Consider the following 27,446-nt stretch of genomic DNA (forward strand, 5'->3'; position numbering starts at 1 on the left):
CAACAGTTTGCAATACACAATTCTAGAGAGGATTTGCCAGATCACAGCAGACAACTGCTCCAGCAGGTCTGGTAAATGAATGCCACCTGAAGGAAGGAGAAAGAGCTAAACTTGGAGCAAGTTTGGGGGATTACTTCCCACTTCAAATATGGAAGATTTGGGGCATCTCCTATACTTTCATATAAATGAAGGAGCTCTATGATAAAGGAGCCTGGGTGATGATCCTATGCTAAGTCACAATTCTCCTTCCACGCTCCCAGAGGGAGACTCGGGCAAGTCTGGAGAAGAAGCCTTCACAGCTGAGGGAGATTCAGGAAAAGTCTAAAAAAATACACTTATATTGCAGGAGATTGGAGGCAAGGTTGTAGCTGCCCCTTGCCCCTTACCATGTTAAGTTTTGTGGCAACTCTAAGAAGCCTCCTTCCCACTCACTCACCACTAAAGGCAGTCTGGGGGGGGGGGGAGTCTTCTCTTACACTTAAGGACAATGAGCAGTTTTTTCTCCCAATATCAGAGACTGAGAGGCCAGGGCTGGATTAAGGCACAAGTACTGTTGGCCTGGTGCCCTGTATACTGGGGTCACTTGATAGAAACAGAACCTCAGCTTTCATTACAAATATATTTCTCCCCACACACACACACACACACGTAAAGAAAAACTTGAAAACGTGACCCAAGATGCCTGGCTGAGTCTGCAGACAGCCTGAAACAATAGCTTCAAGGGGTGTGAACTTTCACATTCATTTTAACTCTTCAGCTTGCTGCCTGAGTCCTAAGAAGGGGCATACATACTTACCTAGGTCTCCAGATTTCCTTCATTCCTCCCTTGCTGTGGGTGGCTCTGTTTACTCTTTTCTCCCTCTCCCCAGGTGGGAAGCTGTGAGGTGCCTCCTACCTGTAATCAGTCAAAACCCCAAACCCAAGGTTTCATCTTTAAAACAATCATGCCCGTGGGACCTGTCTCCTGCACATCAGGGATCACCATGCTGCAAGGGGACTGGAAGCGTCTCAGCTCCCCCGCCCGCCGAGGGAGGCTTGAGAGACTGAGTCTCTTTCCTCTTCTCTCCTGTATGGACTGGGGATGAGGGTGCGGCTCCTTCACTTCTTCCTGCTCGCACATGAACACGGCTGGGGCTTTGCTGAGTTACCTCCGCCTCCTCCTGCCCCTTCTAAGAAGCAGGCTGGGGTTGGAGTTACACCTTGGGGGCCAGGAAGAGACACACCCAACACCCGCTCCTCTCCCCCCGAGAGGTTCCCTCCCCTCTGGCGCTTGCATCCTGCAGGTGGCGCTAGTGCAGCAGCTTGGCGCCCGTCGCTAACGTGAGGAGCCTTCGCCTGGCGTTTGGGTTAAAGGCAGCGGGTTCACTGCTGCTAGTGCGCACGCTCTGTTCTTCTGGGGTGCGCGAGCGCAACGGTTGCTGGTTTGTCAGCGCAGCCGGTCATGGCGGCGGTGCTGGAGCACGAGAATCAGGTTTTCCTAGATCTCTTCCACCAAGACGGGCTGGTGATCTGCGCCCGCGGCCTGGGCATCGACCGTATCCTGCTGCGCTTCCTCCGCCTCTACTGCGAGCCGGCCAGCCTGGTGCTAGTGCTCAACACCAGCCCGGCCGAGGAGGTGAGGGGCTGCTGTCCGGGGCGTGGGGAGAGTCACTGGCTACTGGGCTCCTTTGGGCGGGAGGACACTCCCTCAGCTCTCTTCTTGGGGGGCAGTTCCCTCGACCTGCCCCCAACCACCTCTCCCCGGAGTGGGACCCTTTCCTCCCGTCACGGGGAATGAGATGTGATCGTCCTGACACACACATGCGCACCCCTGTCCCCAAAATCACTCCCACGGCGAGTGGGGTGCAATTTAAATCCCTCCCTCACATGCACATCTACCTGCCCCAAATCCCCCTTCAAGGGATTGGGGTGCGATTTCTCCCCCCAAACCTACCCCCGTGTTTCCTCATAGTCAGAGTGCGTTCTCCTTCCTCAGAAGTGTCAGGTGGTGGCCACTTTCTAGACTGGGTATGTCAATCATCTTGGTACCCAGAACTAGTTGTGATGGGGAGAGAGAGTTGCCTTGAGGAGTTATTGCTGAACCAAAACCTCAGCAGAATGGTAGGAGATACAGGGCTTCTGAAGTTGCCAATACACTTAGATCTTGATCAGTGGTTATTAAAGATTGTGTTTCATTGATGGAGATGTATGTTGAACAGAATTGGGCAAATACTGTACCCAAGTACTAGTGAACAGTCAATCAAATAAAAACTTTGTTTGCTTTACTGTTAGCAACCTGACCTATTAGCTACCTGTAAACATTTTGTATAAGCAAATACTTGCTATTAATTAGTTACTACATTTCATTACACAGCTGGATTTCAGTGTAGAATAAAGTGACCCTTTTGTTTAGTCTAGTAGTTTTCAACCTGTGGTTCATGAACCCCTGCTGGTCTGCAGACTATGTTTTAAGAATTTCCAAAGGTGTCCACACTTCCATTCAAAATGTTTTAGGGATCTGCAAACAACAAAAGATTGAAAACCACTGGTTTAGACTATGTCTACACTACAGACCTTAGAGCGGAACAGCTGTACCTTTGTAAGGTCTCCCATGTAGCTGTGCTTTGCCGGCAGGAGAAAGCACTCCTGCCAGCATAATTAAACCACCCCAACAAGCAGCGTTAGCTCTGTCCACAGAAGAGCCTCTCCTGCCAACATAGTGCTGTCCACACCAGCTATTTTGTCATTGAAATTTATGTTGGTCAGGGGTATGGTTTTTTCACACCCCTGACTGATAAAAGCCTCAGTTTATATGTGTATATTTTTAAAAGCCCTATATAAATAAGATCATAATCATGTTATTCTGTGATTACGTATTACAATATTACATTTGTCTGGGGCCCTTCATCCTAAAGGATGTTAAAACTTTTTAAAAACAGATACACAGACTACACAAATGGGTCACTTTATTCTCTGCTGAAATGCAGGTATGTGGTGAAATATATTCTTTGTATTATGATAGTAGCCCTACTCATGGATCAGAACCCCACTGTGCTAATCACTGTACAAACAGAACAGAAAGACAGTCCTTCACTCTTCTATTAATCTAAGTTACTTTTAAAAATAAGACTTAGGGTCTTAAGTCACTTGAATGCTTTTGAAAACGTTACCCGTAATACTTGACCAGAAAAATATATGTTACATCTAGCTATGTAGGAAATTATGGCTACTGCTTTGTAGATGTTTTTGTGGCAGCCCCCAAAAAATCAACAAAGAATATAGAAATCTATAATTGTTTGCATCTGTTTAATCAAAGCATTTACTCTGGTGAAATACTGTGTTCTAATCATGTGTTTGGTTTAGGAGTATTTTATTGATCAGCTGAGGTCAGATGGAGTTGTTCATCTTCCTCGGCGTGTTACCAATGAAATTACAAGCAACTGTAGATATGAAGTTTACACACAAGGTGGTGTTCTCTTCGCAACAAGTCGAATTCTTGTAGTGGATTTCCTGACAGATAGAATTCCTTCAGATCTTATAACTGGTAAGAGTTTAGTGAAAGCAAGCTAAGAATTTTTTATTTATTCTCCTTTTACTTCACTTATACACACAGGGATTAGTTCTGCAACCCTTACTTATGGGTAGTCCAATTGATGGATGAAAGGGCTGAAGAATTAGGCCTTTGTGAAAGTTGCAGTAACAATGCCTGTGTTAAAGGCAATGTGAAAAGCTTGTGGCCTTTTATTCTGCTTTATATAAATTAGACTTGAAAATTGTGTGTTTTTTCTAGTTGTTTTATGAATATTAGAATTTTAGATCTTGTCTAGCCTAGAAGACACACTCGTGATTGCAGAGCTAGTACAATAATTACACAAGACCCCCAAAATTGAAAATTGGAAGAGGAAGGAATTTTTAGCCAGAAAATAAAATTCTGGATTTTGTTAATGCTTAAACATAATTGATATATGCACACTTTGGAGACAGTGAATCTTTGTTACAGATCCAATATTACATCCCTTCAATAAACGTGTGAGAGCTCCCACTCTGTTAGAACCTTTAAGAGGTCCTACAGCAAAACCGGGGTAGATAAGTCTTGACAGTCTTGATATTTCTAGTTTTGAAGAACAAATAAGAACCTTCCAACTCCCATCTTTTAGGCCTCTGTACAAACGAAATAACAAAAGGTACAAACCTATTTTTAAAAAATCCTTTGCAGGTCATTTATAACTTTCTTTTCTTTTGATGCTATTACCACTAGATGTCAGCGTGACCATAGCTATTAGAGTTTCATTTACTGCTACACACGTTGGTTGGAATATTAGAAATGGTATTGGATATAATGGAAAGGATGGAATAATTCTAGAAAAACTGTATGTGAAGTTCTCATTTCTTTTTAAATGTATCTCATATCTCTAGACATGCAAACAATGTATCCATTTCTTTTATGAAAAAAACTTACATTTTATAATCTAAGCATAGATTATAAAGCCAGAAGGGACAGTTGAGATCTAGTCTGAACTCCTGCATAACACAGGCCAGAGAACTTACCTGAATTTAATTCCTGTTTCAAGTCCGATAGCTGTGGCTGAATAGAGAAAGTCTTTCAGAGAAAACATCCAATTGGGATTTAAAAAAAACTTCTGGTGACAGAGAATCCAGCAAAACCCTTCGAAATATGTTCTAATGGTTAATTGCTCTCTCTGTTTAAAAAATTGCTCTTCATTTCTAATCTGTCCAGCTTTAAGCTCCAGCTATTGAAACTTGTTATACCTTTGTCTGTTAGACTGAAGAAACCTCTGATAGATATTATGAATACATGAGATATTCAAAGATTGTTGTATCAAGTGTATACATCAGGGTTTCTCAAACTTCTTTGCACCACAACCCCCCCCCCCACTTCTAATGATAAAGTTACTACGTGACCCAAGGCGAAGTGAGGGGGCGGGGTTTGGCACCCAAGCCCTGGCACCCTGGGTGAGGGGAAAGGGGGCTGCAATCTGAGCCCCATTACCCTGGGTGTGGATGAAGCTTGGGCTTCAGCTTCAGCCCTGGGTCCCATCAAGTCTAATGCTGGCCCTGGCAACCCCATTAAAATGGGGTCACAATGTATTTTGGGGTCTCAACCCACAGTTTGAGAACCGCTGGTATACATTGTATGTATTTTGAAGAGCTTGGATTATATTCTGGTCCCATGGGGGAGTTACAGGAGTTTCCTTCAAGAACTAAAATCACTGGTAACTTGTGGTGAGGGAGGGGTAATAAATGTAAATTCCTAGGCAGATAAAGAAGTCTGGAGAAGTCCCACACACCCTACCCCTGAGGGAAATTGCATATTATAGTTTGACCTGATTGAAGAAGCCTGGCAAACAAAGTGAGAAATGTATAATGTGACCACCCTTACATGGAGACAGGGATCACTCTTACCCAATCCAAAAACCATCATGATGCTGTGATGATGAGGAACAGGCCTTGTGGAAAGGGCCTTAAAGACTTTGAAACCTTCCATAGTCTCCATGTGGAAAATGGATGACTGCCAGCTAAGCTAAGGACTGCGTGTAAATGGCTTATTGTTTTTAAGATCTATTTTTCTCTGTAATGCTTTTGTTCTGAATAAATAATACTTTGCTTTACAAAAGCTGCCTGGTCACTGGTTAATTCTGTCATTACCCCTATGAGAGAGAAGAGTTGCAAGTGCTGAACTAAACTCAGACCTGCTGGAATAATTGTAATGAAATGAAGGAGGAATTGTAACCTAAATACCCAATCTAAAAGGAGAGAGTCACAACAGTTTGCTCCAAGTAAGGTGACGACTAGAGGTCTGAGTCTTAAGCAGATGCCTTTAAAGAAAGGATAAGGGGTGAAGTTTCTTCAGGAACAATGACACCCTCTATTTTCAAATTTCTGTTCTCCATGGAGGTATTGCAAGACTGTGATAAAGTCACCTTCTCTTTGATAAGCTAAACAGATTGAACTCCTTGAATCTTTTACTAGAAGGCATGTTTTACAATCCTTTAATCGTTCTTTTGGCTTTTCTCTGACCCATCTCCAATTTATCAACATCCTTGAATTGTGGGCACCAGAACTGGACGCAGTTCTGGCAGTGGTTGCACCAGTGCCAAATACAGAAGTAAAATAACCTCCCTACTCCTACTCATTATTCCCTTGTCTACCAATCCAAAGATTGCATTAGCCCTTTTTGGCCCCAGCAGCACACTTGGGGGCTCGTGTTCAGCTGATTATCCCCATGCCCCCCAGTCTCTTTCAGAGTCACTGTTCCCCAGGATAGAGTTCTCTCCTGTTGTAAAAATATGGCTTATATTCTTAAGTGCTAGAGAACACAAGCAATTTTATTACAAATTCACACAGTAGTAGTAGATGAGATATAATCAGCATTGCATGAACAATGAAACGGATAAGTATTTTAAGCAGTTTATAGGAATGTAGTTGTTTTTAAATCAATGTAGCATGTATTAAATTAATTAAACTGGCCAGTTGATATCAAATTAATTGTAAGTGCACATTCTGTGAGAGCATTTCTAGTGGGGTCCTACTGGTTCTTGGCCCAATGCTATTCAGTATCTTTGTTAATGAGCTGAAAGAAAATATGAAATCATTACTGATAAAGTTTGCAAATAACACAAATTGGTAGAGTGGTAAATAATGGGCACAGCTCAGATCTACAGGGTGATCTGGATCACATTGCAAGATGGGCTTATTTGAACAACATGCATTTTACTATAGCTAAATGCAAAGTCATATATTCAGGAACCAAGAATGTAGGTCACACTTACAAGATTGGGGGCACTCTATTTTGAAATGCAGTGACTCAAAGAATTCAGGATCATGGTGGATGACCAGCTGAACATAAGCTTCCGATGCGATAAGGTAATGGAAGAGAGTAAATATGATCTTGCATATTTAAGAAGAGGAATATGGAATAAAAGTAGTGAAGGGTGTTATCATTGTGTACAACATTAGTGAGACTATTACTGAAATACGGTCAGTCCTTTGCAAAGGAAGTTGAAAAATTGGAAGGAGTTCAGAAAAGTACTAGAAGAATGATTAGAAGTGTCAAAACTTAATGTACAAAGGCATAACAAGGTCAATGGCTGGAAGCTGAAACTAGTCAAACTCAGACTGGAAATAAGATGCAATTTTTTTAGAAGGAAGATGATTAATCATTAGAACAACTTACCTAGGGATATAGTGGATTCTCTGGAGTTTGAAGTCCTTAAACCAAAATTTAGATGTCTTTCTAAAAGAGATGCTATAGTTTAACTGGCCTTGTCTTCACTAGGAAAAAATACTTTTTAATGTGTGTTAAATAATGGGTTTAAATCCTAGACAAGGCAAGGTGTAGTTTCAACTGGGTGACGCAACCCCTAGGCTTGTCCATATGGTTTACCTCAACCACCTAACACATGTTTAAAGTACAACTTGCCTTGTCTACCCTAGCATTTTAACAGTTGTTAGAAATACACATTTTTTGGTAGCATAGACGTTACCTTGGTGAAATTGTACGGCCTGTGTTTTGCAGGAAATCAGACTAGAATCATAGTGATTCTTTCTGCTGTTAAAATCTATGAAAATCATAGAAAATATGCTAAAGAAATGTCTCGAGGGGTTCTTTAGTAATAAAAGAAGCTTGAACAAAATGTCATCAGGTGTTTCAGTTCTGTAGGTTACAACCTTTTGTAGATAAATTAATAATGTGGCCTTTAAAATCCCTACATTGCAATTTGATAATACTGTGTTAACATCTAACTTACCAGCATCTTAAATTTCTAGGATAACTTCCAGAATTTTCTAATGTAACTCTAAGAATCCAAATTAAGCCCTACTGTTTTCCTTTTTTGTCTCCTTTCCATTTAAGTGTTAGTATTTTTTGTCTAAAGATGTCTCATTAACACAGCTATAGTGTTCAGGAGAAGGGGTTGTTTTGTGGGGTTTGAGAACTGTTTCAACTGGTCCTACATGATGCCATATTTACAGCATATGATAGACGATTTTGATTTTAATTCCTATTGCTGTTTAATTGGCAAAATGTTTAAAGAATAAAACATTCTTGTGGAAAAATAGACACAATATTTTAACTTTTTTTTCCATTTGTGTAATTTGAAAACCTCATCTTCTGCCAGGCATTTTGGTATACAAAGCACACAGAATCATTGAGTCTTGTCAGGAAGCATTTATCTTGCGACTCTTTCGCCAGAAGAACAAGAAAGGGTTCATCAAAGCTTTTACAGACAATGCCATTGCCTTTAATACTGGCTTTTGTCATGTGGAAAGAGTGATGAGAAATCTCTTTGTACGGAAACTTTATCTTTGGCCAAGGTAAGATGCCTTGCTACTGCACAATGTATTTTTATTAACTGAGAGTCTTTTTTTTTGGATTGTGGTAGTTTTTCTTAGGTTTATGTCTTCAATATCCAGCTTTAAATCAAAAGCTAAGATCTTTAAAATGTGTATATAGGTCTAAAGAATATCTGCATTTAACTGATGGAAACTAAGGCACAGAGTTTGATTTGCTTTAGGTCTCATAGTGAGTCAGAGCAAAGCCCGGAACAGTATTGAAATCTCTTGTCTTACTCCAGGTGAGACAATGAACATTGAAAATACAGAGAACATTTTTTTGCATTGGATAGGAAAATCATCTGTCGTATCCCACTTTACTGTTTCTTTAGCCCATTCTGTCAAGTGGTCCACTCACCTTTTCTTCCTTTGGTCTGTCACATGCCACTGTAAGCAGTAACTTCAGAAGCTTTTGCTTCCTTCTACAGCTAAAACAAAAGTGTGCCTAATTGGAGCAGGAAAGGGTGAACGGGCTATGCACAATGCTCTCTTGCTTCTAAATCATGAAATGCCCTCTACAAGTTGGAGGTTCAGTGAGTCCTGAAGATGGGCACTTAAGTTTGGAGGGGGCAGATAAGATGAGCAACTGCTCCTCATACCATACTCCATTATCAACATTAATTCCCTTCTATGTACTAGGGTATAGAATGGCTGAGAGGAGCATTATAAAGGGGTCCTGATACTTGTATGGACAGCTGAGGGTCTACAGGATTTATTGGGCTGTTACTGTGTACTAATGTATGCAGTGTTGTAGTTGGGTTGGTCCCAGGATATTAGAGACAGAGAGTGGAGGAAGAGCTCAAAAGCTTGTCTTTCTCACCCTCAGAATTTGGTCCAATAAAATATATTATCTTACCCACTGTGTCATAATAGCATTTTAAAGATTTAAGATGGCTGTACAGTTTCTGCTCAAAATATGGCTTTAATATTAAAGAGATAATAAGGTGTACAGTACTTCTTTCTTGACAACATGTTCATGTTCTTATTAGTAGGATCTCTTCCTATGCATGGAAAGCAGCCTATACCCTAGTGTATTTATTGGGCTACACAGGATTTAGACCCTATTCTTCTGCCTGCGATATGGGATTTTTCCTTTCCACTGGACTGCAGGATTTGGCCCATCCATGGTTATTCTGTGGAATACAATACAACCCCCTTTATCTAACCCACCCTTAACCATCTCTCCATATTTACCAAACAACCAGGACTAGGGCCAGAAGCAGTGATCTCTCCTGTGGCCCATAGATGGTGCTGCAGCATTGCATTTTCCCATTCTCTAGTTTATCTGGAGCTTTGATGATCTGATCTGGCCCCAGTCCCAATTAGACCAGATAATTGAGGTTCTACTATATAATGCTGTAATTCTCCATCTCCTTATGTGTATGAGCTTTGTTATTCTATTGATACTTGACAAGGACTAATACAGGTGTGATCAAAGCATAGTTTCTTGAGGCTGATAATACACCCTGGCAAATGCCCTCACTTCTGTAGAACACTGTGCACTTTTCAGTTAGCATGGTGGTTTAACTTACACTGATTCTAAACCTCATTTTATGTGAATGTATTAAATAATTGTGACACTAAGCCTACAAGGATTCTGTACTGCTTATATAAATCTTCATAAGCTATTTTATCCCTAGGTTTCATATAGCAGTGAATTCATTTTTAGAGAAACACAAACCTGAAGTGGTGGAAATACATGTATCCATGACCCCTGCCATGCTCACCATCCAGACCTCTATACTGGACATCCTGAATGTGTGTCTGAGAGAACTCAAACGCTTTAACCCAGCTCTTGAAGTAGAAGACTTATCATTAGAAAATGCTATTGGAAAACCTTTTGACAAGGTAAATTTTGTTTTTGTTTGCTATGACGTAACTGTAAAGAATGCAGGTCACTTTACTAGTTAGCATTCTCTAAAATAATGTACTGTTATAATTCCAAAAAATATCTAGAAGCAATTTAAAACCTCACCTTCAGCATGCTCATTGCCATTGTAAATTGAGAATTGTAGTACTCTGTAGTGTTGATTGTGTGTAGTTGCCATTGTAAAATTAGATTATAATCTCAGGGACCATCTTTTTGGTCTATGTTTGTTCAATGCCTAGCACAGTGGAGTCCTGCTCCGTAACTAGGGCTATGGTAACACAAATAATAATAATGGGGCAATTTTTAACATTTTAAAGACTAAATTATTTCTCTGTATTTTAGCTATTTAGTCTTATGTTTAATTCCTTATTTTTTGTAGTTAGCTATATCAAATGGGAAAGTAAGATTTATAATTACCATCTGTTACTGTGTACTAATGTATGCAGTGTTGTAGTTGGGTTGGTCCCATGATATTAGAGACAGAGAGGGTGGAAGAAGAGCTCAAAAGCTTGTCTTTCTCACTCACAGAATTTGGTCCAATAAAATATATTATGTTACCCACTGTGTCATAATAGCATTTTAAAGATTTAAGATGGCTGTACAGTTTCTGCTCAGAATATGTCCTTAATATTAAAGAAGAGATAATAAGGGGTACAGTACTTCTTTCTTGACAACATGTTCATGTTCTTATTAGTAGGATCTCTTCCTGTGCATGGAAAGCAGCATATACCCTAGTGTATTTGTTTCTGTATCGAGTTGCTGTATGTCATTAACAATGTTTTATATTGCCATTGGTAGTAAAGCTGCAACTTGGTTGATGTCCTCTTGCAGAGTACAACCACATACTTCAGCATTCACTTTGTGACACAGTTTACTTACATTCATTATCTCTGCTTTTATGTTAACATGAGGCTTTCTGTAGAAAATGTTTTTGTTTTATAAAGATACCAGAATTACCCATGTCTAGGGTACTCATCTATTCTGAGAATAAGATGATATGGTACTTTCTTCTTTCATTGAATAAAGTGTACTGAATACTAAGGCAGCTCAAGTGAAATTAGATAGGTATGTTTCCTTCTCCCAGGAGCTGTGTTTGAAGAAAAATCTACACTTAATGCAGTAGAGGATGCAGATATCTGTTAATTGTTCAGTTATGTTTTATATAAAATTGCATATATTTCACTAAATTTCCAAGATACTCATTTACTTATTGTAAATATTATAACTATTAAATATGTTTTTATTTGGGTACTTTTGGCTAAGTAACTATAATGTGTTTTGTTATAAAACTTCTGTACACTTGTAATGATACCTGTATTTGGACACTATGGGCCTGATACAATTACTATAAAATCATAGGCTTGTAGGACTGGAAGGGACCTTGAGCGGTCTTCTAGTCCAGTCCCATGCACTCAAGGAGCATTAAGTATTATCTAGATCATCCCTGACAGCTCTTTGTCTAACTTGCTCTTAAAAATCTCCAATAATGGAGATTTCACAACCTCCCTCAGCAGTTTATTCAAGTGCTTAATCATGCTGACAGTTAGGAAGTTGTTCCTAATGTCCAACCTAAACTTCCCTTGCTGCAATATAAGCCCATTGCTTCTTGTCCTGTCCTCAGAGGTTAAACAGAACAATTTTTCTCCCTTCTCTTCCTTGTGAAAACCTTTTATGTACTTGAAAACTTTTATCGTGTTCTTCCCTCAGTCTTCTTTTCCTCTGACTAAACAAGCACAATCTTTTCAATCTTCCCTTATAAATCATGTTTTCTAGACCTTTAATCATTTTTGTTACTCTTCTCTAGACTGTATCTCAAATTTGTCCACATCTTTCCTGAAATGTGGCACCCAGAACTGGATGCAATACTCCAAGTAAGGCCTAATCAGCTTGGAATAGAGCAGAATTACTTCTTGTCTTGTATACAACACTCCTGCTGATACAGCCCGGAATGGTGTTTGCTTTTTTTGCAACAGTGTTAGTGTTGACTTATATTTAGCTTGTGATCCACTATAACCCGAAGATCCCTTTCCAGAGTATTCCTTCCTACGCAGTCATTTCCCATTTTGCATGTGTGCAGCTGACTGTTCCTTCCTAAGTGGAGTACTTTGCATTTGTCCTTATTGAATGTCATCCTATTTACTTCAGACCATTTCTCCAGTTTGTCCAGATCATTTTGATTTGTAATCCTACCCTCCTAAGCACTTCCAAACCCCCCTCCAACTTGATATCGTCTGCAAACTTTATAGGTGTACTCTATGCCATTATCGAAATCATTGATGAAGGTATTGAACAGAACTGATCTCTGTGGGACCCCACTGGATATGCCCTTCCAGCTTGATTGTGAACCACTGATAACTACTCTCTAGGAATGGTTTTCCAACCAGTTATGCACCCATTTTATACTCGCTTCATCTTGTTTGTATTTCCCTAATTTGTTATGAAGTCATGCGAGACTGTATCAAAAGCCTTACTAAAGACAAGATATACCACATCTACCTCTTCCCTTCTATCCACAAGGCTTGTTACCCTGTCAAAGAAAGCTGTTAGTTTGGTTTGACATGATTTCTTCTTGACAAATCCAGGCTGACTGTTATTTATCACCTTATTGTCTTCTAGGTGTCTGCAGATTGCTGCTTATATATTTACTCCATTATCTTTCCAAGTCCTGAAGTTAAGCTGACTGGTCTGTAATTCCTTGGATTGTCCTTATTCCTCTTTTATAGATTGGCATTATATTTGCCCTTTTCCAGTCCTCTGGAAACTCACCCATCTTCCATGACTTTTTGAAGATAATTGCTAATGGCTCAGATTTCCTCAGTCAGCTCCTTGAGTATTCTAGGATATATTTCATCAGGCCATGGTGATTTGAAAACATGTGACTTGTCTGAGTAATTTTAAACGTGTTCTTTCCCTATTTTAGCCTCTGATCCTACCTCATTTTTACTGGCATTCATTAAGTTAGATGCCCAATTGCTACTAAACTTTTTGGTGGAAACAGAAACAAAAAAGTCATTTAGCATTTCTGCCATTTCCATATTTTCTGTTGTTGTTCCCCTTCCCCCATCCTTGAATAATGGACCTGCCTTGTCCTTGATCTTCCTCTTGCTTCTAATTTATTCATAGAGTGTTTTCTTGTTACCCTTTATGTCTCTAGCTAGTTGAATCTCAATAAAAGTCAGTGGAAACATTCAGTGGATATTGATTCAGGCCCTAAATCTATTACAAAGAAAAGGGGCTTATGTGTAGAACCCTGTGGTTTTTTTGGAGATATGAAATAAGACAAAGATTAAAACAAAATAAAATGAAAAATTTACCCTGCAGTGGCAGCTCCCAGCTCCAGGCACTGTGACCTGGCATGCGTGTCCACAGCACCACTGGGGTTTGGCCTGGCCACCCTTCTATCATCATGACAGAAGAAGCAGTCAGGCCAAATTTGAGTGAGTGGTACTGCTACCCCGTATTAACAGGTAACAACACCTGGAGCAGGATGCCAGGCCCAGCCCCATAACACAGGTTCCACTTTTCCAGGGTGAGTGGGGGATACACTTGCTCTGCAACCACCCCATTAAGGGCCTTTCACACCACGGAGGCAGGAATCACCACACATACACTCAGGGTCTCCTCTCCTCCCTCCTGGGGCAGGAACCACACACACCCCCATGGGAGGGAAGAATGAACAATAAATTCCTGACCAAAAAACAATCTTAAAAGTTTCATGAGGCTCTGCTGATGCATTCCAGCATAGATTTCTGCAGTTTGTGTTTTGCAACATTTAACTTTCCAATTTATATTTCTAGACAATTCGTCACTATTTAGATCCTCTTTGGCACCAACTTGGAGCTAAGACGAAATCTTTGGTTCAGGATTTGAAGATATTGCGTACTTTGCTACAGTATCTAACTCAGTATGATTGTGTCACTTTTCTTAACCTTGTGGAGTCATTGAGAGCAACTGAAAAAGCATTTGGTCAGAATTCAGGTATGAGGTGAATAACATCCTAGAAGTTAATACATGAGTGAAACCTTGATCGATTGATTTATTTTTGAATAGTCAAAAACCCATACTAAAGTTTCTAATTAAGCTTATGTACTTAGCCATAAGGACGGAGGTTTTATAGATTGTTAATGCTTTCACCCTCCCACTTAACTGCTGTTACTTAATGTATAAAATATATCAGAAACTTGCATTGTTGTATCTTGCAAAGACAGTAATTATATAACAAGCATGTAGTACAACTGTTTCAGAGCAAAGATTTTGGGCTTTCTTTTTTTGAGGGGGTTGAAGTGAGCATGTTGCAAATGCCTAATTGACTATTAATATTGTCTTCCTCCACCTTTAGGATGGCTATTTCTTGATTCGAGTACTTCAATGTTTGTAAATGCTCGAGCGAGAGTTTATCACATTCCAGATGACAAAATAAGTAAGAAAAGCAAAGTGTCCGAAAAAATGGATATAAAAGAGGGAAAAGGTATTGTGAGCATTTCTAATGCTGACTTCATTGAATTTGAGTTTTTGGTTCACAAAGAATTTGTCTTTATTCTGAAGTATGTTTACTAAAAGATCCCTTCAAAAAATCTTCTTCAACCAAGTTACTTCATCTCTAAATGTCAGAGTCGCATCTGTAAAAGGGGGATTAGTTGTGCTTTAGCCACTTTTTAAAGTATTTTGTGGTCTACTACTGGAAAGCCTCATATAGATGTTAGGTAACATTAGTAGTTTGTAAGGAATTCTAGAGGCAAAGCACACACCGACTACCTAGAAACATGAATTTACTCCATGCAGGACTATCTACTGTTGCTAATTATAAATCTAAAATATAATCAAAAGTTCTTAGTCTGCTACACTTAAAAAGATAGATTCATAACTTCAGAAAGAAGGCATGAATTCACTGGTTTGTTAGTTCAGTTTACAAAACTATGCTGGTGTTTCTAATGTTCTGTACGTTTGTATAACAGTATCTTCTAGATAACCCAATTGAGATCAGGACGATGTTGTGCTAGGTGCTGTACTAACACATTGAGATATAGTCCTAGCACCAGAGAGCTTATAGTAAACAAGACAAGACAGAAAATGGGAGGGGAAGCAAAGGCACAGAGAGTTAGTGACTTGCCCAGGTTGCACAGCAGGTCGCTGGTGGAGGTCCTGTAAAATTGTTCTTGAGCCACTACAATGCTTAGTTTAATATTAGTCTGATGTTATTTTCATTTTGTGTGTGTGTGTGTGTGTGTGTGTGTGTGTGTGTGTGTGTGTAGCCACTGTTATAAAAGCAATCTTATAATTAAGAGGTTTTTAAATTAAACAAGTAAAATATGAACGTTTATCTTTGTTTCAAAATAGCATTTGTTCCTATTTATAAATAGGTTTATATGATAGCTATTGCCTTCCTCCACCTCCCAGCATAACAAGTTGCAAATGTGGGCTGTTGTTGAATTTGCCAAGAGCCATTACATTATCAGCATCTAACTCATTATTTTGAAGCTCTTAGGAATATGTTGACTGTGAAAGCTGCTATATTAAATTAATTCTCCTTTATTGTATTTCAGAACTGAAAAGGGAACTGGTCTTAGAAAGCAACCCAAAGTGGGAGGCTTTAAGAGAAGTATTGAAAGAGATTGAATCTGAGAACAACAACAGTGAGCATCTTGGTGGGCCAGGTGAGAGAAGACTAAATGTTTCTCATTTGGTTAATCTGTTTTTTAAGAGAACAGAACTGCAATTAAGTTTCTGAAATATATCTTACCAAAGGACTAGATGTGTAATATTTATGAATTTGAGAGAAGTTCTGTGTAAAATAAAAAGGTATGAGCTTTTGAAAGCACTGTAAATTCATGAACTTGAAATGTGCCTTTGAACACATTAACCTGTGAAAGCCCATAACTTAAAATCAGTGTTGCAACCAACATTTTGTGTTGACTACACCTTTATGATTGGCATGTGGGCATCCTAGCCCTCTCCCACTCTATCTCCTGATGCCATGGTTGCCACCATCTTATCTTTTCACTGTCCATTTTCTTATTCTCGTTTCATTTCGAATATGCCTCTTTTTCCCATGCCCCACTAGCCCTGGTGGCTTCCCCCGATCTTTCCTTTCTCCTGCCTTGGTTGACCTGGTAGGGGACGCTCTCTGCTCCCTGTCAGGCCCTCTTCCACCCTTTTTTGCCACCAAGTACTTTAAGGAGCAACCCTATGCATATCACCTGGAGGACGCTAAGAATGCACACAGGGACTCTAACCTGTGGACATACCTACAAGTTGGGAGCATGCCTGCCTTAAAAAAATATCTCTTAAGCCAACCAAACATAGATATGGTAGTCAAGTGGATAAAACAGTACAGACTATTAAATTTTTTACCACAACTGTCTTCTCCCACCACCACCACCTTCACTCATCTCTTATGGTTTTTGATTAGAGACATCTGTGAAGTGAAACAGGTTAGGAGCCTATATTCCTAATCAATTAGATTCTAGAGGTAGCACCACTGCAGATTTGTCTACTGTAAGAGTGTTTTGCCAGGATGGGAATGCTGATATATATCAGCAAATTGGTCCTAATGTGGATACTGCTATACCAAGAAAGCAGTGGTTTGTAACAATATAGTATAACCTTCTGCCCAAGCGAGGAAAAAAGCTATACTGGTAAAAGCACAGTTACGCTGGTATAATTGCCTCTATGTTACGACATAGCTGTGGCAGCAAAAGTCTGGTTAGGGCTCACACCTCTTTGAGTCCCTGAATGACACGGTTATATGGGTAGAAAGGCTATGTCTACACAACAGACAAGTGACTTAGCAGCACAGGGTCCATTGAGTTTTAATGGAACTTGTGCTCCTAAATCATGTGCTGCTTTTTTTTTTTTTTTTTTTTTTAAATCCCAGCCACAATCTACCTAGGTTAAGATATTTCCTGGACAGGCAGACTCTGTTTATACCCCTCTAGTAGTTTGTATATAGTGAAATATCAATGAAGGGATGGACTAGGTGTGTAGTCTCTGCAAAGTTAATTAAGTCTCTTGCATACAAGTATATCTATATTTCAAAGAGGATACAGGTAATAAAAACTGGTCCCAACAAAAGCTCCTGAAGTGAAAACATTCCTCTCCTCTTCATTGCTAAGTGTGAGGTAGAGGATATATGATTAAGCCATATGTGGAAAATAACTTTTCCCAGACAAAACACTTAATTAACCTGTATTTAAAGATTAAAGACTCTAACTTCATCCCCCAAATCCTTGAGAATAGCTTTCTCAATAAAAAATATAAAACGAACATTACTCTGGAAGTTCAGCCTTAACCTTCCACTTTATCCTCAAACAATCCAGACCCAAACATTCAAGTGATGCCAATACTTAATTAAGGTCACCCAAGCACCCTTAACCCCCATTGTACCACAATGAAAACAACTAGAATCTTTGAAATAACTATATTTGTCTATTGTTACATGGTCATGTCAATTACCATAACAATTAGTATACCTTATTTGTAAGCCTGTAGTAGTTGTACATACTCCAGCCTTCTGAAGAGGAAGTCCTACAGTATTTTTAAACATTTGACAAGCAGATCTCCCCCTCAATAAATCCTCCAAAGCCATAGGAGCTACACAAGAGTGTGTGTGTCTCACTTGCACTTCCTAATAGTGTAGCTGCCTTTCCAGGTTTGGGGGGACACCATGATCTTGCTCTGGGTTGAAAATCTGGTGGAGTTGAGCTACAACTCATTCCATCTTGTGAAGCTTGGACCATTGTGAGAGTGCAGCACCTTACTTGGCACCCCTCTATCCCCTGAGTGCTGTAGATGCTGGATTGTGGGGGTGGCGCATAGTTGCTCCTGACTAACTCCTTTACTGTCTCACCTCTTTGTCGAGTTATCCTTCCCCTAAACTGTACCAAATTCTATTGGGAGACAATGAGGGGGCACAAGTGCTCTTTTCTCCCCTCCCCTCGTGCTCTTATGATAGCATCAGCTGGCCCCACCCCTTGCTGAGGAGGAGTCCACCTGAAGCAGCTTGTGGGGAAGCTTCAGTCTTCAAAAAGAGTCAGTCAGGGACTTCAAACGACAATAGCATTATGTGCTTTTGTGTGTTCTGGGCTCATTAATGCAAATGGAAATGGTTGAAAATTAGAACAGGTTCAGTTAATGTGGTGTTTTTCATTTCATTCCAGGGTGCAAAAAAAAAAAAAATAGTTACACTATATGCTACATCTGTCTCATTTCAATTGGTCAAAAGAAAAACATTTCTGATTCTGACAGTTTAGGAGTAAAGAACAATGAACTATCATTGACTTTTTGTGCTTTGATTTTTGTTCAGTTCAAAACAAAAAATCACACAACTTAGACTGTCCCAAAAATTCCAGAGCAGCAACTAGTAAAAAGTGTAAAGACATTTGGCAAGCGTACTCCTGAGATCATTTTAAAACAATTTATATCTCTGCCCAAGAGGATTCTTGTAATTGGATATAAAAAAGTGCAGTGTAACAAATTATAAACATAATATTATTTCTTGACTGCAGGGCAAGTGCTTATTTGTGCCAGTGATGACCGAACTTGTGCACAACTGAGAGAGTATATTATTGCTGGAGCAGAGGCACTTTTAATGAGGCTCTATAACAAAACTTTTGGGAAGGATGAAAGAGCTGCAGAAGCATGGATTAAGGATAGAAAAGCTGTCCAGTCCAAAGGAAATGCCAAATCAGACAAAGGACCTCAAGCCAAAAAAGCCAAAGTAGAGGCCTCCTCAAAACAAAACAAAATCATGAAGAAACAAGACTTGACTTTAACCCAAATGATGGGAAAAACAGAGGAGGAAGACATAGCAGAGGAGATGGAGGGATATAAGGAATTAAGCAGCAGTGAAGAAATCAATATAGAGGAAACCAAACCTGAAGATTTCCATCTAAATTTAGCATCAGATGCTTATTATGGTATCTTCAAAAAACCCTTAACTATTATTCATCCATTGCAGGGTTGTAGTGACCCCTATGCTCTCACTCGGCTATTGCATGAAGTGGAACCAAGATATGTAGTGATGTATGATGCAGAACTAACTTTTGTTCGGCAACTGGAAGTCTACAAGGCAAGCAGGCCTGGGAAGCCCTTGAGGCAAGTTGACTTGGTAATAACAGAATGCTGTTGCTCTAATTTTAGCTCTTGAAAAAATCAAAACCAAAAAAAAAATGTTGAGATCTTTTGGAAGTGAACCCAGAAAATCAATTAATGGCTTTATTTAGTTTTCCTCTATCTAATTCCTAATCTGTCTCTTTTTCAGTTTAAAATTTGAACATGTAGACTGTAATTTACCCTTCTTAAAAAAATTTTTATATGTATAATTTTATTTCTCCAATGGATGTCAAACCCCCTTAACAATTTATCAATACACCAGTAATCAATTGCATATATTGTACCCTGCTTTAGAGATCTCCCATTTAATCTTGTAGATATTCTTCATGGGTGGTGTAGGGGAGGTATAGTACTAGGTATGTATAAAATATTTCATGTTGGCTGTACATCCAAAGGGAGTTTGCTAAATTCTCTCTGCTTCCCGACCAAGCTCCTCCGTTTTCATATTTGTATGCTCCTTCTGAGAGTTTATTCTTTACACACATCCTGAAACCTAACCCTGCTGTTGGGCAGATTATTCAGAAACATATTGTTAGGGCAGGTACAGGAAACATGATTAGGAAATTAGGATCATTCTGCTTCAAGTTTTCTAATGTTAATGATGCTTCAAATATGTCATCAAGAAAACACTTGGCTATATCTTGAACATGGTGGGGAGGGAGGAAGAGAGATGATGGAAATAGCTCCATGTAAGTTGTTCACTGTGGATAAATTGATAAAATGCAAAACTTGCATTTATTGTAGCGTAGAGGATACAAACTTAAATGCAAAAATATCAGGAAATGCAAAAGGTAAAATTGAACACAATGCTCTCTGCCCTCTTGAGCTAGTGCAATCTTCTTAACTTGAATTACTGCTTGACCTCTCTCATGCAAGGTTAGGCTATAATTTACTGCAAGTTAATCTGCAATAAGGTAGAGTGTGAATTTAAAGAGGATTTACTATACGAGTATAAATGTGTACACCTTGCAGTTGAAAGAACAGTTTTATAGAGAAAGCAATGTATATCTAATAGTGAGTTAAGGTCCAGCTGGGGAGGGTGGGGTTAAGAGTGTACCTAAAATTGCAGAAATCATAAGATATTTTAAATGTGTAGCTGCTGGGCCATTAGTTGATGTATCTTATTTTTAATTATCCAATTTATTGCTCCTGTTTTTGGAGTTGCAGGCAGTCAAATCATGTCAACCCTAATCCTTCAGGAGAGGGCAGGAAAGCCAGATGCAGTAAACATCACATAGGTGCAAGAACCAATAGCTTTTCCCACACAATGTTGGAAGAGGTGCAGAAGAATATTAACTGACATAATTGCCTGACATTTTGATACAGCAAAAATTGAACGCTGCTCTGCTGAAGACATTTTTTGATAGTTTTATTAATATTTCAAACTAATTACAGGAATCAATGAGTTGTTTATGTGCATGTTTATAGAATAGAAACTTAACTTGTCCACGTGTGTTTATGCAAAATACATGATGGCTGTGGTGAATGTGACACTTGCAAAATGGGACCCGATGATTCCCTTTGCAGAGAAGTTATACTAAATCTCAGTTTGTTGTTTTTCTCATAACTTATGTTCTTTCGTAGTGCTTTTTTTAAAGTATTCCCACCTCTTCATTTATTTTATAAACATCATTCTGAGAAGACTGCATGTAACTGCAAGGAAGACATTATCTCTCAGTTTTTATTTCCTCCTTGCTTTTTGTAAAAGGACTAGCTTGTCTTGTAAACCAGCTCTGAGCAGGGCACTGTCTCATCCACTCCAGTTGCATTCCAGAGTTTAACACTTATCCTTCTTTTGGAAAAAGGGGAGTTTTTTGGATAGAAGAACTCAAACTGATCAAAATTAATCTGTTAAACTTTAGTAGAAGTGTAAATAGTGGGGTCTATTTTTAGTCAAATATTTATTTTTCAAGCACTTAAAGCTGCTTGTCTCCAATACTGATGTTCATGTTGGTTTCAGGATAAAATTGTGTGTTTTGTGACCTGAAGTACATTGTTTCCTGACCTACAGGGTTTATTTCCTTATATATGGAGGTTCGACAGAAGAACAGCGCTATCTCACTGTGCTGAGAAAAGAAAAAGAAGCTTTTGAAAAACTCATTCGGTAACTTAAGTGGGCTTGCTAGCTTTCTAGTACATCAACTGTTTCATGTTTATGTCCACTTCTTAAATATAGGTTTTTTTTCTTATTTATGTAAAATGTCTGTATAAGCTTCCAGTTTTACTATTTTTTCAACATTAATCAGAGAATCTTCCACAGTCCTCTTCTGAAACACCTGTTTGCCCAAAAAGTTGGAAATTTGACAGGCTCAAGCAGCCTTTTGGATGATATTCAGAGCTGTGTACCAATGTTGTAAGGGAAACTAGCTTAAAGTTTGTTCTTGGTTTCCGGAATAGTAAGTTTTGCAAGATACCTAGCAACTTGTGCGGGTTTTCATGGCTTTATATAGTTTCATGGGAGGAAGAGAGCATTAAATTTTGGAATGATACCACAGAGTTCAATGTTTGTGCTGATACTTAGGGCTAGATTATGCTAATGTCACGTGTTTAGTGCCTTATTTCAGGAGGAATCCCACACAAATCAGATGAGGCTCCTCACAGAGTAAAGTACTAATCATGATGAATAACGATATCAGAATCTGGTCCTTAATGTCCTGAAAGCTAAAATAAATTGTAATTCTGATCAGATTTGCAGGCAATGCTAAACAATGTGAGTTCTTTGTTGCTGTTAGCTAGATAGAAAATGTTTTTGTCACACTTTTATCCTTGAAAACCCAGGCCTGAATAGCTACGAAATATAATGCAAGTAATTCCAAATGCGTCTGTTCCTCTGATAATAATTCTTTAGAGAGAAGGCCAGCATGGTTATCCCTGAGGAAAGAGAAGGCAGAGATGAAACAAACTTGGATCTCATAAGAGATTCTACTTCTGCAACTATTTCTACTGACACACGCAAAGCAGGTGAGTTTTAGCAATTCCTGGAGCTACTTGTAGGGCTTTGGGTTATATAATGAGAGGTGTTTGACAGAAATATCTTGCATATTGTTATTTCAGAAATCTGTCATGCATGCTCTTAATGGTCTAGCAGTAACATGTTGGCATTTGAATTCAGATCTCTGTCCTCAGAGCCTAGAAAGTGCTACAGAATCAGTGCACCCTGCCCTTTAGAGGTGAAAATGGAGAACCTTGGATCACTGTAGAAATGGCATGTAGTAAATCTAACCATCTTTGTGGCTGAGTATTGTAGAAAGTCACATCCTATCCTCCTGGATTAGAGGGAAGATGTCATGACTTGCAGTTATGCAGTTAATGTTTCAAATTGATTGATAAGAGCTCAATCCTTCATCTGTTAAAGTAATAGTAAAACTCCAGTTGATTTCAGTGGGCAAAAGAACTTGTCCCTTCTCTCTCATTGTGAGATTTTAACGCAGAAAGAGAATGGGAGTGACAGCAATATCTTTCCGCAAGATGCATCTGTTTTATATAAGTCAATGCATGGAGGAGAGTGAACACAAATCGGTGTAAGGGTGAACTCCTCAGGGCAAGGCTACAGGTGCTGCAGTAAGAGGGAAAGTGGCTGGCTTTTTTTTTTTTAATCAAAGGCTCAAATTTATAAAAGACATGCAGAAGTTAACTATCTAAAAGATCAGCTCATAAGGATAAAAGAACAAGTTAGAATATGATTAAAGTGTAACTAAATTCTTGCTTATAGTCATCTTGTTTTGTATCCTTTCTCTGAACACCTTTGTGAATGTGTTATCTACTTACACCACATGCATTTCAAGGCAAGAATCTGTCTCATTTTGTGTCTATAAAGTGCTTAGCACACCTTTGGGTGCCATTTAAAAGGATTTTTGTATAAAGCCTGGCATAATGCTTCAAGATACCTGTCAGAGCATTTAAAAATACATAGGTGAAAATCAGCTGTGTTGACAGTGGGTGCAATTCCCATTATCTTCAAGAGCTGAACTCACTTGTTCTGGGACTAAATTTGGTCTAATCTGCATGCAGAGCCAGGTCTGTCGCTTAAATGTCCTGCACTGCCTTATAAAAAAAATCTTTCTTTTGACTGAAAGTCTAGTTGCCTGGGCAAGTGATGTTTGGAAGTGCCACAGAAGCGCTGCTATACATTTTGAAAGGTGGCAGGAAGCAGTGCTGAGCAGCTCACACAGCCAGCTTCTCTGACTGATAAAAGTAGCTGTATTAACTGACTCTGTAAGGAGGCCTGTTTATTTCTTCTCAGCCAGAGTGAATGATGCCTGCTGTGTGAAGACTTAAGAAGGGGGAGAGTTTAAAGTGGTGCTGTTCTTTTAAAGCAGAAAATTTGGGCATCAGAGCCTTCTGTTCTTTTGATAGATGTGCATAATTCCCATTGACTTATAGAGTGAGTAGGTTTCGTTTGCAAACTGAACACAGAATATACTACTTAGAATGTAGAAAGATAAGCATATATAGGAAAACTAATATGAATATCCAAAAACTTGGTAGAAAGGACTGTGCTTATGGTAAACAGAATTCAGCCAATACCTAACAAATGTGCAAATTCAGCCAACTGACAGCTCTATTGATGGAAGATTAAGGTTTAGTTTTCATCCTCAAAAGCAAATGTATTCATTAATTTTGAGTGTTCCACAAATAGTTTCTTCAAAGAAGAGAAGAAGCCAGTGAAGGGATTCAAATAAAGGAGAAATATTGTCAGAGTGGTTGCAAAAGGAAGGAGATTTTTGCTGCAGTGTTTTGGATACAAAGCAAAGAATAGATACATAATACATCCTCAATATGTGTGTCTTCTCAGCTTTCTATCCAAATCATTGCAGAAAAAAAAATCATCTTTTTTTGGTGCCACTCTGACAATGTTTGTCTCTATTTCAATCTCTTCACTGTTTTTTCTCTCCTTTCCTTAGAAATTCAAATTCCTTGTTCTCATCTTTGCCCCTGCCATTATCTTCACAGCTCCCTGCCTACATCTTGGCTCTCATTTCCTTCAGCATTCCTCTCTTGCCATATGCTCTACCTAATCTGTTCTCCATTATGCTCCATTTGTCTCCTCCCACTTTCAGTTTAATAATGACCACCCTCCACCCACACCTAGAACTTTAGTTTGTGTCAGAAACAAAATTGCTTTTATCTTTTAAATCCCTCTTTAAAACTTGCTAGTTTCACTTAGCTTTCCATCACTTATATCTTTCCCAGCCCCATCTATACTAGCTCTGGACCCAAACTTGTTTATATTCAAGGGTGGGGTCTTGTCCTCCTGCAAATATGTAAAGGCCCAGATACATCAATAATATGATAAACTATCCCATTTGGGTGGCGGACGGTTGGGAGTAAATATGAGCAGGTACATACCAAACTGTCAATGTTCCTTGCTTTTTAGAGTTTAAGGTAAAGTAATCATAATTTTCTTTGAGTACAACTTTTTTTGTCTACATTTGCCTAGTGTGTTTACATAGATTTTTGTCTGCAGAAGGATTAAAATTCTCATTATCAGCCAGTTGAATCATAATTACTCAATAGCCATTTACTGTAGTTTAAATTCCTCTCACAATGCTCACAGATCTTGCAAAGCCTTCTTAGTAAATTCTTATATATGCTCAATACAGCTGCATTTTAAAACTTTGTCTAGTAGGTGCTTGCTAGTTAGTGATAGGCTGATTCAGTGGTATAGTAAATCCCATACTAAACTTGGGATCTCTGGATCGAAGGGGTGGTATCCATCCATTATGAAAGCAAATAAAATATCCTTAAGGTGTTTTTCCAATTTGAGGTTTTAAAAAAAACCCAACACTCTGGATGTGATGTTAGTGCCCTAATATTCAAACTATACTACATATTGAGTTGTAGGATTTTTCTAATTTCTTAATTAAATGACAAACCCTGAACACTGAGATTTTATAAAAGTATTTGCAGAATTTTAAATGTGTGGTCTTATGCAAAATACAGTGGTAAATATATATTTGTATAGATACAGATGTAAAAGACCTAAATCATACGTCACTCATATGAAAGAGATTCACTATAAATGGTTTACTCATTAGGTGGACAGGACCAGAAGAGCATTCAACAGACAATAATAGTGGATATGCGAGAATTTCGCAGTGAGCTTCCATCTCTGATTCATCGTCGTGGTATTGACATTGAACCTGTTACTTTGGAAGTTGGAGATTACATTCTCACCCCTGATATCTGCATAGAGCGGAAGAGTATCAGTGATTTGATCGGTTCTTTAAATAATGGGAGGCTCTATTCCCAATGCATTTCTATGTCTCGTTATTATAAGCGACCAATTCTTCTGATTGAATTCGACCCTAGCAAATCTTTCTCTCTCACTTCACGAGGCTTTCTACATCAAGAGATTTCCAGTAACGATATTACTTCTAAACTCACCCTCCTTACTCTTCATTTCCCAAGGTTACGTATTCTGTGGTGTCCGTCTCCCCATGCCACTGCTGAGTTGTTTGAGGAGTTGAAACAGAACAGGCCACAGCCTGATGCAGCAATAGCAATGGCCATTACAGCAGATTCTGAAATCGTTCCTGAGTCAGACAAGTATAACCCTGGCCCACAGGACTTCTTATTAAAAATACCAGGTGTAAATGCCAAAAATTGCCGTGTCTTAATGAACCATGTTAAGAGCATTTCGGAACTGGTTACTCTATCACAGGACAAACTCTTAGAAATTCTGGGCAATGCTATTAGTGCTAAGCAGCTTTATGACTTCATTCACATATCCTATGCAGAGGCCATTTCTAAAGCGAAAACCAAAAGATGATTAATTAGGCCATACTGATGTGCCTTAAATAGTACTTTGGCAAAGTTTATTAGATATTAATTTTTTCTTGGTATAGACTGTTGTGTCCTTTTAATATCATTCCACCATATTTCAACATTCCCGAGGTCTTTATTGTTGAAAACAAGTTTTGTGTACAAAAGACAAGTTGTCTTTAAACAGGGTTAATTAGTGCATCATTTTATTCTGCCTAATCTCTTTGCCATCTCTGGAGTAGTTCAGCTTTAAATGAAGAGTGTCTTAGGACTTACCAAAATCAGGTGCTAAAGGTTGAAGAAGAGTCTCTTAAAATAAGAGAAGTGGCTATAGACATGTACACTGACTTATATAAGTGAAGATGTGTTAAATTTCAGACTGGTGGAATATGAGTGCCATTTTGCATAATACGTTGCTTTTGCCCTTAATATTCATAAACCACCCTGTCTGTCAACAATGAATTCCTTAAATTACAGCTCTTCCATTGACAGTGGGGCAGCTGTTAAAATGCTCATAATTCTGTGCCTCTGTTGAAAGAAAAATAACCGTGGATGACTCATTAATTTGACAATCTTCCTTCCTATCAGAAGTTTCTGTTTTGGTGAGAAATATGAAATACATAAAAGTGGCACCTTCTTGGGTTTGTTGGTCTTTCTGTTGTATGAAAGGATTCTTTTTTCTAGCATATAAAATTATTGTTCAAAAGTGAAGCTTTCTTGAAAAGTGAACAGTTTTTAAAACCTGACATCTATTAAATGTCTTAATACTTTGCACTTGAGTGCCTTGAATGGAAGATATATACATAGATTCAGTGCTGCTGCTTCTTTTCACCTGAGAGCTGACTTTTAGCATTTTTAGGTAGCACAGAATAGGAGTAGAAATCTAATTTCTCTCCAGTAATTTCTGTGTCACCTCTTATAAAAGAGGTACGCTCTGTGCAGAAGTTTGAAATGACAGTTGCATCTCAGAGCCTGCTTTTGCCCATGGGGATAAATGCAGCTTCCAGTCACTAAGCACTAATGCAGGGGTCAGCAGCCTTTCAGAAACGGTGTGCTGAGTCTTCATTTATTCACTCTAATTTAAGGTTTCATGTGCCAGTAATACATGTTAACGTTTTTAGAAGGTCTCTTTTTATTAGTCTATAATAAAAACTAAACTCTTGTCTGTAAAGTAAAGTTTTAAAATGTTTAAGAAGCTTCATTTAAAATTAAATTAAAATGCAGAGCCCCCTGGACCAGTGGCCAGGACACAGGCAGTGTGAGTGCCACTGAAAATCGGCTCGCATGCCACCTTTGGCACGCATGCCATAGGTTGCCTACCCCTGCACTAATGCATTAACATTTGACATTTACAAAGTCTTGACTATGT

At 38.9% G+C, this 27,446-nt stretch overlaps 2 protein-coding genes across 2 annotated transcripts in view; both read left to right on the plus strand.

Annotated features, from left to right (window-relative positions):
• The window catches only part of MRTFB (myocardin related transcription factor B), a 435,216-nt gene that overhangs the window by 161,445 nt on the left and 246,325 nt on the right, over positions 1–27,446 (plus strand). The gene's annotated exons all lie outside the window — the stretch shown is intronic.
• On the plus strand, positions 1,372–27,071 carry ERCC4 (ERCC excision repair 4, endonuclease catalytic subunit). Its single transcript, XM_050967713.1, has 11 exons — positions 1,372–1,615; positions 3,343–3,523; positions 8,118–8,313; positions 9,972–10,179; positions 13,999–14,179; positions 14,541–14,669; positions 15,745–15,855; positions 18,706–19,294; positions 21,324–21,416; positions 22,161–22,273; positions 25,351–27,071. The coding sequence occupies exons 1-11, from the start codon at positions 1,442–1,444 to the stop codon at positions 26,082–26,084; spliced, it is 2,709 nt and encodes a 902-aa protein (XP_050823670.1). The 5' UTR covers positions 1,372–1,441; the 3' UTR covers positions 26,085–27,071.

Source organism: Gopherus flavomarginatus, chromosome 9 (genome assembly GCF_025201925.1).
Source record: "Gopherus flavomarginatus isolate rGopFla2 chromosome 9, rGopFla2.mat.asm, whole genome shotgun sequence".
NCBI lineage: Eukaryota > Metazoa > Chordata > Testudines > Testudinidae > Gopherus > Gopherus flavomarginatus.